This window comes from Bombus flavifrons, chromosome 15 (genome assembly GCF_040668555.2).
Source record: "Bombus flavifrons isolate JBK064 chromosome 15, iyBomFlav1_principal, whole genome shotgun sequence".
Taxonomy (NCBI): Eukaryota; Metazoa; Arthropoda; class Insecta; order Hymenoptera; family Apidae; genus Bombus; species Bombus flavifrons.
The window spans coordinates 10839539-10856828 of NC_138456.1; the positions used below are offsets into that span (position 1 = coordinate 10839539).

At 40.0% G+C, this 17290-nt stretch overlaps 2 protein-coding genes across 4 annotated transcripts; both read left to right on the forward strand.

The window, feature by feature from the left end:
- Window positions 1–2102: 2102 nt before the first annotated feature.
- On the forward strand, window positions 2103–3445 carry Ttc1 (Tetratricopeptide repeat domain 1). Its single transcript, XM_069128678.1, has 4 exons — window positions 2103–2537; window positions 2629–2805; window positions 2897–3079; window positions 3149–3445. The coding sequence occupies exons 1-4, from the start codon at window positions 2238–2240 to the stop codon at window positions 3326–3328; spliced, it is 840 nt and encodes a 279-aa protein (XP_068984779.1). The 5' UTR covers window positions 2103–2237; the 3' UTR covers window positions 3329–3445.
- Window positions 3446–4490: 1045 nt separating this feature from the next.
- Window positions 4491–16348, forward strand: LOC138187840 (probable sodium/potassium/calcium exchanger CG1090). 3 transcript variants are annotated; one of them, XM_069129043.1, is made up of 10 exons: window positions 4491–5359; window positions 5433–5725; window positions 7264–7749; window positions 7881–8106; window positions 8448–8560; window positions 8708–8883; window positions 9174–9397; window positions 10106–10420; window positions 10539–10772; window positions 10950–16348. In XM_069129043.1, the coding sequence occupies exons 2-10, from the start codon at window positions 5702–5704 to the stop codon at window positions 11147–11149; spliced, it is 1998 nt and encodes a 665-aa protein (XP_068985144.1). In that variant the 5' UTR covers window positions 4491–5359; window positions 5433–5701; the 3' UTR covers window positions 11150–16348. The 3 variants fall into 3 exon arrangements, with proteins under 3 accessions (XP_068985144.1, XP_068985145.1, XP_068985143.1); XM_069129044.1 differs by having other exon boundaries at window positions 4491–4915; window positions 4984–5725; XM_069129042.1 differs by having other exon boundaries at window positions 4491–5725.
- Window positions 16349–17290: the final 942 nt, after the last annotated feature.

The following is a 17290-nucleotide window of genomic DNA, read 5'->3' on the forward strand; positions in this document are numbered from 1 at the left end:
GACTGATCGTATTTTTAATTCGTGTTTGGCCTTTTTTCCTTAAATTGGATTTATTGAGCGTAAAATAGAAATCCAGATAGTTTTGCATATTGATTGTATGGAAAGATAATACGTAACGTTACTATTACTATCCACGATGAGTTGATTTCCATCTGTGAACTACAAGAAAACGATAAAGATGAAAATGCGCGTATGTAATTCATTTTACTAACGTTTCTCGTGTATCTTTGGAAAAAGATCGACTGAAAAACGAAGATAAAAAAATTGTAAAAATTCTGGTAGTTTAACGGAGTTGCTTGAAAACGTTTGCTCGTACGGCAGTTTATAAGAAAAGAAACTGGTATTAGTTACACGGTCGATCTGGCACGATGGCGCACGGTCGCGCGCCGTTACCATCGTCTAAGAAGAAAAATACACCCTTGTGACCAATGCTCGTGGTTTCATGAATTCTTTCATAGCATAGTTTCGAATTTTTTATTTGCGCTGTTATGTCGCATTTTGCTTTGTCGAGAATTTATTCTCTTTTTTTGCATGAAACCTTGCACGAAAGACAATATACATATATACAAGTTATGCGTGCACAATATCTTTCTAATTAAAGTGGCGTGTCGACGAAAAGAAACGCCACGTTCGTTATACGAAACATTTACTGTAGCTGAATGAAACAACACGAAGCGATTCTTCATACGAGATAGTTTTCTACGACCGAGGATACGACCAGTTTATACATTTTAAAACTAAATTAAAGGAAAGCGTACAAAACACTCTTGAATAAATAGATCGAATTACACGTGTTTACAATTGAATCAACAACTTGATTTATGAAAGTAGCGCTGATCGAGTTGCGCCAGTTTTTAAGCTGGTGATGTTACTTTTTTCAAAAGGATACTTTTATTGCTGCATATGCAATGCTGTAACACACGCCAATGATGACAAATCAACGTAAAATTTATACGGACAAAAAGTTGCTCGATGTGACTCTCTCGATGAAGGACGTTTCTCTTTTCGTCGAAGAAATTGTGCATTGGCGGATCGACCTTGGTGACGAAGAAAAGCCGCAGGCTGCAGTAAACGAGAATCCTTATTTATCCCGTTTCTACTAGAAACGTAGCTTATCACCCAAGATCCTGTTTATTATCGAAACGGAAGTTGAGCGGTTGATAAAATCGATTTTCATTGAACCATAAGCCACTACTGTGCTAACTATACTTACGTATTTGACTTCCGTATTTCCTCGAATTTATCGATGGTGAACTTTAACAGTCGAGTCTTCTTCGCCCAATGTAATGTAATATTCACGTAATAACAGGCAAGCTATGGAATAAAGAAAATGAAAGACGAGAAGGTGAATGAACAGAAAAGTTAAGAATCAAAGTTGAACAGAGATAATGTTCAATGATTTGACCGTAATATTAATAAAATAAAATAATAATATTGTTCGTTAAATTTGTATATCAATGCACCTTTCTTTTGCATACAACACAGAGCATAGGTAAATGGTTTACTTCCGCTTGATACGAACTGGTAAGTTTAATCAGGCCAGAGCACGTAGTTATAATATTCGTAGGTTCATTCAGATCATACCTAGTAAGATATAGTTTCCCCTCATTAGTAATTCTATACACGTATAAACAATAATTTATCCTCGTTTGTATAAAACTTATACTAGATTATATTGAAACGTGCAGGAAACGTAAATCGCACTGCTATGAAACGTAATAATTATTGTTCCATGTGAATAACGTCTATTTTGTAACGAAGCATGAAATATTTCGCGATAAACCAATGTATGTAAAATGTATGACGTTTATACAATATATGTACATAAGTTTTTACCATTAACCTATAAAATTACGAAGCGACAATTATAATATTGATAATTAGAAATACTCCGTAGAACGACGTTTAGAGTATTATAATAAACTTAAGTTTTATTATAGATCCAAGCGATAGCTATGATGAATAAATGTACGAAATTAATATAATAATGATACTTGCGTATAAATTTTGCGCCACAAGCGCCTTTGAAATACTATTTACGAAGCGCGTCGTGGGATGCACTCTAGCGATTGATTTGCAAACTACGAAGAAACGTTAGTGCCATCTGCAAACGCGTCGAAGTTGATAATGACAAGTTAAGTCGTCTGCTTGCGATGCTTTAGTTAACCTTTACGATTCCTAGGTATAAACGTTTAGATTAGGTTTTAAATCATTGCAAGGTAAGAAACAATTACGCGATGGGCGATAAATCGGAAAATTCGAAAATGAACGAACAGATCATAGAGGAACTCACGAAAGATCTAGAAAGTTCTTGTATCAGAGCAAATAACAATCCCGCGTCGAACGACAATATCAAAGATTCGACTGAAAAAAATGACAATTCCTCGGGCGCTTGTTACGAACGTGTGGGAATAATCAATGACAATGCTGACGAATGTGGAACAGGGGCCAAAGGCGACACTAATTTTCCGCAAGACTATATAGACGAAGAGTCGTTGAAAGATAGAGAACTAACCCTCTCTGAAGATGAAAAAGAAGTTTGTAGTTGCTTATAAAGTTTATGGCCTTTACAGAATTATATAAGTAATCATCATATATTATATCTACCGATATATGTTTCTTTTTTAGATCCTTAAAGCAGAAGCAGAGAAATATAAAGATAAAGGAAATGATCTTTTTAAGAGCGAAGAATATCAAGAGGCAATATCTATGTACACCCAAGGATTGCGAACTTGTCCGTTAGCTTATAGCAAAGAGAGATCCATTCTGTACGCTAACAGGGCTGCTGCAAAGTTAATATGTCTGGTAACGATGTTATTTAAAGAATATCGTCATAAACGTTTGAAAGATCTAATGATCTTTTCAATAAAATCTACTTACAACGTTTCTTAAGTAGGATAGAGAATCAGCGATATCCGACTGTACAAAGGCCATAGAATTAAATCCAAACTATGTGAAAGCATACGCTAGAAGAGCCAAACTATACGAAGAAACAGAGAAACTAGACGAGGCTCTGGAAGACTTCAAAAAAATTCTAACGCTTGATTCCGGTCATGTAGAGGCAAATCATGCCACTCGGGTAATCACCAAATTATATCTTCTTTATTTCCATTGTACTTAGGTATTAATGCTTTAAATGTTTTACCAGAGATTACCTCCATTGATCAACGAAAGAAATGAAAAACTGAAAGAAGAAATGCTAGGGAAACTGAAGGATTTGGGAAATATGGTACTAAAACCTTTTGGTCTTTCTACGAATAATTTCGAACTGCAAAAGGATCCTAATAGCGGTGGTTATTCTGTCAAGTTCCATCAAAATGCTAGTTAATACATCAACCGCCGCATAAAAATTGATTTTGGAAGCGTGTCACGGAATATTTATACGTACCTTATGTAAATTCTGCTCGGATGCTGCGTGCTTGTTGTAATAAATATATAAACGTTATGATATCTAGAAAGGTATATTAAAATATTGAAGATTATATATATAAAAAATGTAAAATCGTAAAATCTCGTTGTTCGATTTTATCACGATACGAAGTTAGCTTCTTTCTCTACCGATCAACGTCTTGATAAGATTCGTCCGAAAACGTACGATGCCTGACCGATTACCGATTACGGCACAAGATTTATTCATTATAAATGGTAAGTATACGTTTGTAAGTTCGTCACGAGGTAAAATAATCGTTTGTCAGATGTACTCGTCAGATGTACTCGTCAGATTTTTTCATACACCAATTTTATTTACAGTTGCATGTCGTTTGTTGCATTGTTGATTCAGAGTTTCCGTGGCATCTACTGCAGTTAATGTTTCGATCGATAGTAGAATGGTCTAATAAATATTAGTGAGAACTTTTGTTTGCAAGAGAATAAAAATGTTTATGAAAAATCGAAAGGCCAGCGGACAGATTACGAGGCAGATCCTATCGGTGTCTTTAGCATTTATTCCTAACGACGTCGTATGATTTAGATCATATGTAATCTAACGATCCTATTACATACAAGTTCAACAAGCTACTATAGGCAAGAAACTATTTTTATCTTCCACAATCGAAAGCGAACGAATGAACGACCTTAAAGCGTTGCAGGTGCAACGAACGACCGCGAATAGAAAGGAAGCAACGGATGGACTGTTCACGTTGCCACTCCTATCGCTTCTCACCCTCTTATTTCTATATTTTTATCTTCGTATATACTCCTTTTTCTATTCTATTTTTGATACTCATGTACTATCCTCATATTTCCTAGACTTTATCGCTGCATTACGGATGATCTATTCCTGCATTTATGGAAAATTACAGTTAATATACAAGAATACATAAATAACTAAAATAAAGCACTCGTTATAATATCTATTGGATAGAAAAATGTCTATGTAGGTTTCATTTTTCCAATTGCGATTACTAAAATATAAAATTACATATCGAGCGTTCTTTCTCTTTTCCTCTTCATCTCTACTTTGCTCTACTTTGCTCTACTTTGGACATTTTGCATCTATATATAATTATCTATATGTCCAATTCCAAGAATGAATAAAAATCCGTAATTCACCGATCAATTGCCATTACCTCATTCAGTTTTCATTCTTGCGGTTCACAATAAGCTGAATTGTGACAATGCGATTGCGCGTGCGTAACTTGATATCAGAGGGTTGGGAATAACAGAAAAAGAGATACGACGGATGTGTGTGCGCTTTAGTAGGATAAGTAGGAGGGTGGTTCTCGCGTACTCGCGAGCGCGTGCGCGGTGAAACACATAGATATAGGTAGCAAAAGGGGAAGAGGATAGAAGCAGTCGCAAAGGGGGGATGATAGTGGCGGCGTTGATGGTGATATGCGAGGAGAAGAAATGCGAAAGGAGGCTTCATTGGCGAGCAGCGCATAAACGCAGCGAAACAGGCGACCAGAATCGACCGGTAAACGATAAACGTTGCATGGGTATGTGCTAGCAGAGATCGTTAAAAGCTGGTATCCGCGTTTAAAGGTGACCTGTTACACGCATACAGACATACGTCCACGTTGAAAGTGTGCGGTCAAACTGCAAGACTCGGAAGAAATAAAAACAAACGTAGAATAAACGAGAAAACTGGCAGAAAAATAAAAATCGGGTATAGGAGGTGAATAGAAAAGACAGAGAGAGAGAGAGAGAGAGAGAGAGAGAGATAGGGATAACAAGGGATGTGAAAGCACCGTGAAAGGGATCTTGCGAAGTTGCTGCGATACTTTTTTCACGGCACGAGGATGGCCGTGACGTCGATGAAAGGAGATCGTATTAACTGGAGGGTGGTTCAGTAAGCACGACACCTACGTAGCCAAGAAGACGACGCCTACGTACAGCGCAAACACGCCGAGAACGCATCGTAACCGACAGTTTTTATGCAAATCAATAATTCGAGTACGACGCAGCAATAAAGCTTTGCCTTTATTTCCTAGAAATATCGAACGTTGTTGTTGCCGAATAACAGTGACGACAAGGGCGACGTCGTGTCGCGTCGACGGCAGCGAGCGCCCGACACTCGATAACGAGTTTCTATCGTGGTAGAAGCGTTCGGCAGACGTCGGCTGAGTGTGGAGGAAAGCGTAACAGTGCCTTTGGTCGCTTGCACCGTTGATTCGCCTTTCGCGTGCCAATAATCGGTGCTGCGTACGTGTTTCGTGAGGCACGTAAAAGAAGTTGGTTACGTCGAATTCGCTGGTGCATAATGTGCAACGTTTCTGAGAAAGGGGTAAGCCGAACTACGAGCTACCATACATACGTCGATTCGTTAACCCACCGTTTAACGATCGTTGGAAACACCGAATTGGGTCACTTTCACTGACACCTCGGTTTTCCTCGTGCTTTTATATTACTACGTGTTAATTGCGGTAAATAAAGTCTCGCAACTTCCGCCACCGCAAATAGTTTTACCGAATAGAAACCCATTGTATCGTTGCATCGTTTCGATTACGAAATATGTATGCGCGTTTGCTCAGAATTATTTTTTTCAGAAATCCTATCGTTTGGTTCGTTCGTTATTAAGAGACGTGTATTTGATCTTTGCCGTAAATCGAGCCGTTGGTGCCTGTTCGTAATTTAACGCGTAATTTTGTGGTTTCTCTAATCGTATTTCCTTCGCAACACACATACTACACGCATGTAGGTATTCATATGGAATTATCAGTATCGTTTAAGTATTTATTTCCTCAATGGGTTGATAAATTATTAACGTAAATCCTTTCGTACGCGTTCGTCGCCTGGCTCTTCGAAATGAAACAAAGAGAGAGAGAGAGAGAGAGAGTGGATGTAGCTGCCTAATTCGAAAATTGTATTTGTCGTTCGTTGGTATTGATTTTCGATCGTTAGCTGTAAAAATAGATATCGAGTAGAACGACGAAAGAGGAAGTCGAAACACCTTGAAAAGGAAAAAACGTTTCAAAGCAAAAGTTTAGATCCTCGAGTTTTTGTTTGACTACGACTTTCCACATTTGCGTATAATGGCAATACACGTGGCTATAAATGACTCAGTCGCATTATACAAAGAACGAAGAACTTTTTGCGATAATAACAAGGTAAAACAAGAATAGAAAAAACAAAAGAGAACAATACGATAAATTTTAATCGTTACAGTTGGAGTTCCTTGTCGAGTTGTGAACAGAACTTTTAATTAATTTCTGTATTCTATCGTATCGCTGCTTTCTCACTTGCAGCAAAGAATTATAGTATAACTGTGGGCAATCGCTTTCTCTTCGTTTAATTTTCATTTCGTAACGAGCATAAATATTTGAACGAAAACCGGGATTATCCTCGTACGATATTAAAAGTTATTCTGTTTATTTTGTTCATTCGTAAGGCTGTTACTGACACGTCTGGCAACATGTATTACATGCGTGTACGCGTTGCGAATCAATATATTTCCCACGATCGATACGACTATATCGAGATAAAAAGAGTCTAATCCTTCCCATGTTTCGTTTGATACGGGTCATTCGACGCTAAGGGACGAGACGTTTGTAAGACGAAGAAAACGTGAACTATTACGTACATTACGTCAAAGTTGAACAACGTGATTCATATAGCGGTAAAAAACAAAATTGATCGCGTATTTCGCACAGGATCTGTTGTATTACCGGATGAAACAAATGTCTGCTGACATTCCAGTTTTCCAATTGAGTTACGTAAAAACGAAAATTTGCAGAAACATTTGCGGTCTATTCATCGCGCGTTTAAATATAAAAGAAGCTGTATGCATGTACCAATCATAATTGTACGTTAAATATGTTTCAGTCGAAGACAATGAGGCGAATTCACTTGGAAAGTATTTCGCGACGCAGAAGGTGGTCTCTGCGATTCGGTCTTTTCCTCGTGTATATATTAGTCCAGTACGTCACTTGTGCAAAAATACCTGAAGAGGTAACGTCTCCTTATACCAGTTCCACGGACCGCGAAGAAAACTGGACGTTAGATTCTACCTCGGAATCGTTCACGCCCGAGACAGAGGCCAGTGTCGAACCAAAAGCAAAAGCAAAGGAAGAGGCTGTTTCGGAGAAAGAAAAGAGCGAAAAGACCGAACCGAAAAACGAAAAGAACAAAACGGAAGAAAAGAACGAGGGCCAGCAGAAACATGGAAAGAAGACACCGGAAGAAGAAAAATCGAAGCTCGGTGAACATTCGAAGGAACGGAACGCTGCTTCGACGGAAAAAGCTTCTCCAGCAGAGAAAACTGCTCCGAAAAAGGAAGTCGCGACAGCGAATGTTCCTGGAACCACAACGGTGAGACACGACTTTTATTATCGAATTTTCTTTTCTATCGCGGTGTTCTTTTAAACGCGAGGAACGCGACTGTAAATCGTTTGAATTCCACTATAACGCATATAAGAGATATTGGTTATTCGAGACTCTAGGTTCCAACAACGACCACTATGAAGTACGAACATGCAACGTGGAGACCGCGAAGGAAAGATTGCTCGCCACCTGCGATCGAACAATTTCCACGACCATTAATGGGTCCCTCGGCTAGAAAACACGGTGGATTGATCATTCATATTTTAGTTGCAATTTACACCTTCCTGGGCCTTGCCATTGTTTGCGACGATTACTTCGTCTCCAGTTTGGATCGAATTTGCGAAGGTAACGAAAGTTTTAAAGTAGAATTTCATTCAGGTGTCAGACCTATGCGTTTGGACGTTTTCAGCAGGATGCTGCTCATTTAGAAAGATTTCTCATGTATATTTTCATCTATATCTAATACAGCAGAATCTTTGGATAACTAATTTTACGATATCGAAGATATAAGAAGAAATTCTATTTTTATGGAAGATCAAACTTGTATTACAAATAGTAATAGAATTGTGAGACTTACGATGCATCGAAGAAGCGTAATTTTGACAAAAGTTATACAAATCATAGGAAATTCTTCTAGCGCTAAATTTGCGAGAATATCGACAAAAGTCTTGGTTTTCTTTGCGTAGAACTGCGATTGTCTCCGGACGTTGCTGGAGCGACTTTTATGGCTGCCGGTTCTTCAGCTCCGGAATTGGCAACCGTGGTGATCGGTGTGTTCTTCGCCAAGGATGATATCGGAGTAAGTATACGAGAACTTAGCGTTTTAGCCAAAAATCCACATCGAGCAAATACGTGCGCGTGTAATTAAGTTTGGTTAGAGGGGACTCGAAAGGAATTTAGTGGGGAATATTATGCAGATTACAGAGAGTTGCTGTTGGGATTGCAGGTAAGCGGTGTAATCGGAAGCGCGGTATTCAATATAATGTTCGTGATATCGGTGTGTGGACTGTGTACGTCGACGGTGTCAAAGTTGAATTGGTGGCCCCTCTGCCGGGATTGTTTTTTCTACGCTGTATCGATTCTGGTGATGCTGGGTACAATTTACAACGAATCGATATCTTGGTAAGAGACAGCTTGTTATCGAGATTCTTGTTATGACACGGTCTTCCCTAAAAGTCTTTGTATATCTTACAAAGAGGCCATTTCATTTACATAAAGCACATTCGTTTAACGAAAGAATCGCGTTTATACGAAATACGCTATCTTTGTAGCCAACTTTCGCGTGGCATTTTATTTTAATAAAAATTATCTTCTTCTATGGTGAACGAAGACTTTCGTGACTGTACCATCGTCGTATGGATGTCGTATCGTCGATTTTTATCATGTACAAAAATGAAACGTGTCTTTTGCAGGATGGAATCTCTGTTCATGTTGTTCATGTACGGCGTGTACTGCGTCGCTTTATCTTACAACGCTAGACTGGAACGTTGGGCGAAATCTTACAATATACCTTTTCTACCAAAAGACGACGAACCCGCGGAGGAGAGCGCTCTTGTTAGTTATAGATCGTTACAAGAGGACCGCTTGTCTTACACAGGGCCGAGTTCGCCTACCGATCAATATAAAGAGCAGGAAGGTAAACGCCGATTATCAAACACGTACGAAATACGAATTTCTAATCTATTCTAGTTTTTATAAAAACAATAGATCGTGTGCACCTTCGGTACACATCCGGCGACTTTTATGGATTCGTTATGTTGACCTACGATCTTGATGTTGCAACGAATTAAAACGTAGACTCGAATCGTTCGAACGCCTGCATCGTCTATCGTGCTGTCATGTTTATCGATCATCGGTGATCGATATCTATCCAAAGACGGAAGACAAAATCATCCGAAATCTTTTATTTTATCATCTTGATACCTCCATATCGCTACTGTATAAGTTGTTCCAACTTAAATGTCTGCTTCGCTTTTAATGTCTCAACTTAAACGATTTCCAAGAATGGAATATCATGGAAAAGGAAGATTTTTGTTCGCTCGTTCCTTCTTTAATTTTGTCAATGTCGTCTTCGTCTTCTATGTACGAAACGTGCATCTTTCGATAAGAAAATACTGCGTGTACGTCTTCGCTACCTATCTCTGTATAAAATATTGTCCAAAAATAACACGAAGATCGTAGGACAATGCGATAAATCCATAAAAGAAACTGAAGATATTTATGGGAAATGCCTAACTACGTAAGTGTCCGAATACTCATGGACGGGAGTGTATAAAAATTATTGTACAAAAATGAAATTCTGTAAAGTAGAAAATATTACACAGAAGGTCGCTTGGCTACGCAGGTGTAACTGCAGGAGCAGTGGCAGGAGGAAACGTTCCTGAAACAAACGAATCGGCACCTCCGAAACAACCGAGCTATTACAAAGCGAAAGAACCAGATCCGAACGAAGTATCGCCGTTAGAGAAGCCCACTGACGGTAGCAAATGGTCTCTGTTTACCTGGGGTCTCGTCTATCCGATTCATTTCATGTGCCGCGCCACAATGCCGGATTGCCGACAAGACAAATTTAGGAATTGGTATCCCTTTACCTTCTGCGTGTCGATGGTTTGGATCAGTTTCTACAGTTACTTCATGGTGTGGATGATTACGATTATAGGTAAGAAACAGCAGCGATGGCGGTGATCTTGAAAAGCATAACGATACAAATATAAATAATTTAAGTAATCTTTTTCTGGCGTCCATTATTCTTCAACGGCAAATTCAATGTTTCGTAGGTAGCACTCTTGGTATACCAGACACGGTAATGGGTTTGACGTTCGTCGCTGCCGGTGTCAGTGTGCCGGACGCGCTCTCGTCGTTAGCCGTGATAAAAGAAGGCCTTGGTGACATGGCCGTGAGCAACGCTGTCGGCAGTAACGTCTTTGATATACTTGTTTGCCTCGGGCTTCCATGGTTTATACAAACTGCGATGATACAACCCGGCTCGCACGTGAACGTCACTAGTCGAGGTAAAAATCGTGCGATTTCCCTTATACGAGTCTTTGTCGCATACGCTTGCTAGACTGCGAATGTGCGTGCCTGGGAACTTTCGTGCATTTCAATTTTCTATAAATGCATAAACGTTCGCAGTCTAGAGGTTACCAGACGAAATTCAAATTCCCGTTATTTTATTGTCGCACTGCCAGGCCTGACGTACTCGACGGTGTCTCTGCTGTCAACGGTGGTGTTCTTAGTCCTAGCGACCCATTTGAACGGCTGGAAGCTGGATCGACGATACGGAGCGATATTGATGGTTTGGTACTTGGTATTCATCACATTTGCCTCGCTCTACGAACTAAATGTCTTTGGTGAAATGAATCCTCCGGTTTGCTTCAGCGCATTTTAAACGAACGCCACTTAATCGTATACAGACTGACGAGGAAAATGAAATATAATGGAAAAAGTGGAAAAGGAGGAGCAGTGAAAGCGAGGGAGAGAGAGAGAGAGAGAGAGAGAAAGAGAGAGAGAAAGAGAGAGAGAAAGAGTGCGTGTGTAAGCAACCGATTGAATGCTCGATGAAAATGTTCTCGTCGAACTCGATCTCATTGCATCGTGTAAGTATCAGGCTGCTAAAGCACGATGGAAGATAGTTCGAAAACTCTTTTATAATATTTTCGTTTCCTTCTTCCATCCTCCGTCTCGTTTCTTCTCGTTCCTTTTCGTTCTTCTCCTTCTTCTTCTTCTTCTTTCTTTTCTGTTTTCCCCTTCTTCTTCTTCTCTTCTTCTTCCTTCTTCTTCTCTTATCCTACCTTCTAACCCTATTCTAATTTCTACGTGAATCGAAATTTCAAGCAAAAGTGAGGAAGAATGGCAGAGGAATGAGAAAAAAGGTGACAAGATTCCAGTTCGCACTGGAATTAAAGAATATATTTCAAATGCGCTCGTCTTAAGATCTATTTGTACAATACACGTTAGATGATTTGTAGCGTCACCTCTCGAGCACAAATTCGAGTTCTATTCTCACGTCGCGTGAATTTTCCTTCCATCGAAACATCGACGATTCTCGGTGTTTCACTTTGCTTCCACTTGTTATTCGTACGATATCGATCGAGCTTTCTTTCGAAAGCAATTGAAAAACGCAACGAAAACAAGCTCTATCGTTGTTCGTAAGTTTGGGGTCAGTCAAACGGACAATACACTCATCAGTATTAAAACGCAAACGACGACGTTGTTAAGTATTATGCAATCTAGAATCAGTAGCGGAATAGAACTGGTCGATCGATCGTATTAACTCGTCGCGCTTACTTTCGAATCGTAGACGCGCGAGACGCCACAGTCCGAAGACTCTAGACAGTCGTTTTCGTTAATCGAATATCGTTTCTATCTTTCGTGCCTCTTTGCTCTTTCAAACCTACTCTGTTTCCTCGTTCGACTCTTACTGCTCTACTTGTCGTACTTACACCGAAATTTCCAATCGGAAGCTGCTGCACTTTCGCTTCTTTCTTACGTTTTTAAACGTTTCTCGCAATCGGCATCCAGTCAATTTCTTCTTCTACGATGATTCGTCCGTCCGTGCGTTCGTTGGTTCGTTAATTCGTTGATTCATATTGCCGTTTTTCTTCCTCGACAAGTAATATAGTGCACACGCGAGAATAATTATTTTGCTATCGAGATAATCGTTCCCTTGTTCTTATCGCGCACATATACGTTTTCTATGCAAGTATACGCGTGTATGCGTGTGCGTACGTCAGTGTTTTCAAACGGTTCTATCCGCGGAAAAGTTAATTTTCCAACAACGTAACGTTTTTTGATAGATATTTTCTAATCAGTGCGTCGATGACAGCGAATTTAGCGTATCGATAGATGAAAAATGTTGCGAAAGAATTTACTTCGATATTTCTTTCCCTTTCTTGAACGATCGTTTGCCTGTGGCCTAACGCGTTTTTCGAAATCACGAAAGTACGTTTTAATCCGTCTTTTACGAAATATTTCTCTGTTCGCGCGTAACTGCGGGTGGAACCGCTACTACGAAGCGCTTTATCGATCAGAGAAGTAGAGTTAACGTTTAATAGTCAGACGCGATGCAGCGGGACCCGAAAAGTTTGCTATCTTCCAGAGGAAATCGATAAACGTCGGCCAAACTAGCCACGTCCGAATCGAAATTTACGACGCACCGTTGTTTTCCTCGCTGACGATCAACACCATTCGTCCTCACTATCTACCGGTCTTTTTATCGATCTTTTTACCGACAGGCTTGTTACGTGCACTCAAATACGTTGTTTCTGGCGCGTTCCTTTCCGCACTATTATCTCTGTTTTTCTTTCACTTTCTAACGTCCTGAACAAATACGAAAGGACGAAAGACGATGCAACCAGTCGCGAAGTTCAAGTTTATCGGACGAATTAGACCGTGGGTGAGGGAGAGGCGAGCGCTTTCAACGAGTCGAGCGAATGATCGAACGCCGTTCGCGTACTCGCATAAAAGTACGATTGCTTGCAAAGGAGAAAAGAAAGCTTCGTTTCGGACAAATCGTACGCGTCGATCAAAGGGATTATGTAGGACCCACGTGGATCAGTGGAGGCGAGTCAAAAGGTAGAAACGAAGTTGACGGAAGAAGGTGAAAGAGATAGAAGGGTACACTTTCGACGAGTACGAGACGAGATAACAAAAGAGACAATAATTAATGCAGCCTTATCCGATGAAAGTATCTACAACGTTACTCTGCGCGATCGTTGAGATCATCGTGTAAAAGGATAGCGTTCGGTATTCTTCCGTTTTCCGAAACCTTTCGATCTGTCTGTTGCCTGGCCATTTTACAAAGACGATCGATCAACGTTTCTAGACTATTATACGTATGATATTCTATGTAGTCGCTAAGCGGAAAGCGGGCCGGCGGTGAATTCCAAAGAAAGAGCAAACCGTGATCCGCGAACAGCCTAAGTATTTATTGTATTTGTCTGTCTACGTTGATCGCCGCTTCTTCGTACATCGTGCATCGTACATCGTACCGTATGCGTGCATTCGCCTGTTCCAAAAGCAAATACAATACAAACGTAATTCGTAATGTGTTACGAGCACAGTTGCGTTCGAGTCGGTACGCGGTCCGATGACAGATCGCAAAGATCGCGCAGGCGTTTTAACGTAAACTGAACGCGTGTGTTATATGCATGCGTGCTCCATTACGTAAGTACATGTACGTATATACACGTACATATATCGTATGCGTGTGTATATAGATATGTACGATCACGCATTATACATATATAGCTGTAGCAATACATACATCTACAAACTGTATATTACGCACTGTATATGTATATGTATATGCACAGTACGTAGTATACATAAAGAAAAGTATATACGATACGTACGAAAGCTTAGATTTGTATGATTATCGAACGTTCTACGTGTTTGTTCACTACCATTATTTGTTATATTGTTAGCGCTTCAGGCGGATACACGTTGATATTAACTATTAGCGATATCGTGAGATATATAGTATGCTCGCTCGCTCGCTCGATCGATCGATCGATCGAATTGAACTCAAATTACACCTCCATATAGAGTATATATACATGCGTGTGCGTGCGTGTAATTCAACTTCAACGAAGCCAACAGCAGCATTTAACAAGCGTTCGATCGATCGATGCGAAGCAAGAGACGGTGCGTTCTGACGCATACGAATACGCGTTGGAAACGCGTTCAATTGGTCGAAGCGTAATTATCGGATGCGGCTTCGCGAAGTAAGGCGCGCGAAGAAGCAGCGATGATTCGTTAGAAAAGTTACGTTGGCGTCGTTTCGACCAAGCGGGATTAAGTTGGATCGACGACTTGCGCGACGTGCACCAAGAAACGAAAAAAAGAAGGACTCGCTAGGTGAACGACTAAGATGGGAATGGGTGTAAAACGTCGTTCGGCCTTCTCTCGTTGACGAAGGTTTGGCTCCGTAGAATTTTATTTTTCTCCCGATCGTCGACTCTATGGATTCGCGTACGTGTTTCGTAGCCGAGTAACGTACTCGTCATTCGTGCAACAACGTTCGAAAATTGGTGTGGTTCTAGTCAATGAAGATCAATTAGTAGCGTTATCGTAGGTGTATATCGTTAGATAGTTTAGCGTAACTTCGATCAATTCTCCGGTGCCCTTAAAATAGGCGTAGCTCATACGTTCAAGTCAATATATTCGATACGGCTTAAAATTAGACGTTTTACGTACGTTTTGATCGGACCTATTTACCCGTCCTTCGCCCCTCTCTGTCTCGTTTACCAATTTTCGAACAACGGACCAACGAAAAATCTGTTTCGAAGGTATCTATCCGATTCAAAAGTTTAAGTAACACGAACAAGGAGACTCGTTGTTTATCGATATAGATATCGACCCGTCGATGATTCATTGTTAACTGTTGTGAATGTAGATTTTATATTGTCGAGTAATATGCATACGCATACATACATATACGCATACCTATAGATATACGTATATAAGAATATACATATACAGATAATATATATACAATATATATATATATATATAAATATATGTATACAGACTCTCTATATTTGGCACATACTATATGCAAGTATACGTATATTATGCGCCTAGCTTAATTAACAGGATTAGTTGATTTCAAATATATAGTTTCTTCTTCTTCTTCTTCTCCTCCTCCTTCTTCTACTTCTTCTTCTTCTTCTTCTTCTTCTTCTTCTTCCTGTGCGCGTGATATTTCTGGTCTTCGTCGAGTCAATACGTCCGTGTACCTGCCATTGACAAGAGGGAACATCCGAAAAATGTTCAGTTTGCGATAAGGTTGCGACACGACAAACGTTCGTTCGATTTAACGGCGATACAGCGCACTGTGCGAGTTTGACGCGTTTCCAGTCGCGTTTCCCTCGCGCTCCAACGATTTCGTATGTATGCGTAGTAGGTATACGTTAAAAAGATGGGAAACACAAAGCGAGAAAGGCGAACGAGAGCGCGGGTCGTTTGATCGTGACATCGAGCGACGATTCGCAATAAATTACTTACGTAAACGAGTAGCGATCCTAACAAGACTCGTAGAAACCGCCTAGCATTTTATACTGTACGTAACAGAAGAGAAGGTGATAAACGCGATAACTTAGCACGCAAATCGTAATAATTTGTAAGCGTAGATTTAATTTCTTCGAATTAAGCGAACGATCAACGAACGATATACGCGTTATGTAACGTTTGTACACGCGTGGAACGTGTTCTCGACGCGATCGAATCGACAATTTGAGAAAGTATGTTGCGCGCTTCTAAACAACGAACAAAATCGACAAAAATCGCGCGCGATGTGAAACATCGATAAAGCGATACGATGGAACGATGCGATGTGAAACGATCGTGCACCTTCCAAGGGGATTGTTCACACGCGATCGAAATCGGAAACAGAACCGGATCTCCCTCTGTTATATAACGTTTTTCTCGTGTTGTTAGAATACATTTCCAAGACAGTCCTAAACCGTCAATACATCTAGTTATAGCTTATTACGGCGTTATGTAAGCAAACTGTTTTACCAATGTCGTAAAGAAATAAACACAAATACGAAATATAAATGAATAAACGAATAAACTAGTCGACGAACGAATCGATTATTTCACGAACGAACGAATTAACGTGTAAATAAAACAGACCAACCAACTGTCGCTCTGCGGACATACATGCGAAAACATTCGATAATTGCACGGTCGTTACGGGGGATGAAGGTTTGCCCGACGCAACGCGATCACCCGCCGCGATTCAATAACGTAATACGATGGAATCGTGGAAAGCGAAACTCTTTTTATTTTTGGAATTTTGAATATCGAGCGCCTACTAACGAGATCTTTCCGATTAAGACGAGACCAAACACGATGTAAATTAAATTATACTCGATTTACCGATATGTATTTAATTGTCGTTTATTAAACGAATACGCCCCAAATCGTAACGCGTTTAGTTTCGTTTTAATTAGAAAAATGTAACAAACGTATTGGTAAAAGTTTCGTCGATCGCGAGTGAAAAATAGAGAATTTTGAGCTTTGAGTTAAAAGTCTCGGTTAGTCTAGTCAAACTGTCTCTTTCGCGTTTGTAATTTACAAAAATTGCCTCTCGATTTTCGTGCAATTATCGAACGCTTCCTTGTTTACGCTATTCGTAATAGATATATTCGTGCGCGCTTGCGAATAGCGGAGAAAGGAACGGAGGAAAGGGCCGGATAGAGAATATTTGCTTTATTTATTCGTTTAGAAACCAGCGTGGATAACGAAACGGGGAAATCGACAAGAATTTTCGGGAATAAAACAGCTCGCTCGTGTATGTACGTCGAATAATTTATCTTTATTCTCTTGGTAAATGAATATACAAAGTTTACATCTAGTTTACTTGTTTATACGATGCATCGGATAATATTGATACGATGTGATGATAGTAGCGTCGCTGTTATAATCGCGCGTACCATTTTTCTTTTTCTCTTTGCTCTGTTCGCACGCGTTTTGTATAATCCGATGGCTCTTCCCTTGAATACGGATGAATTACGCGTTAACG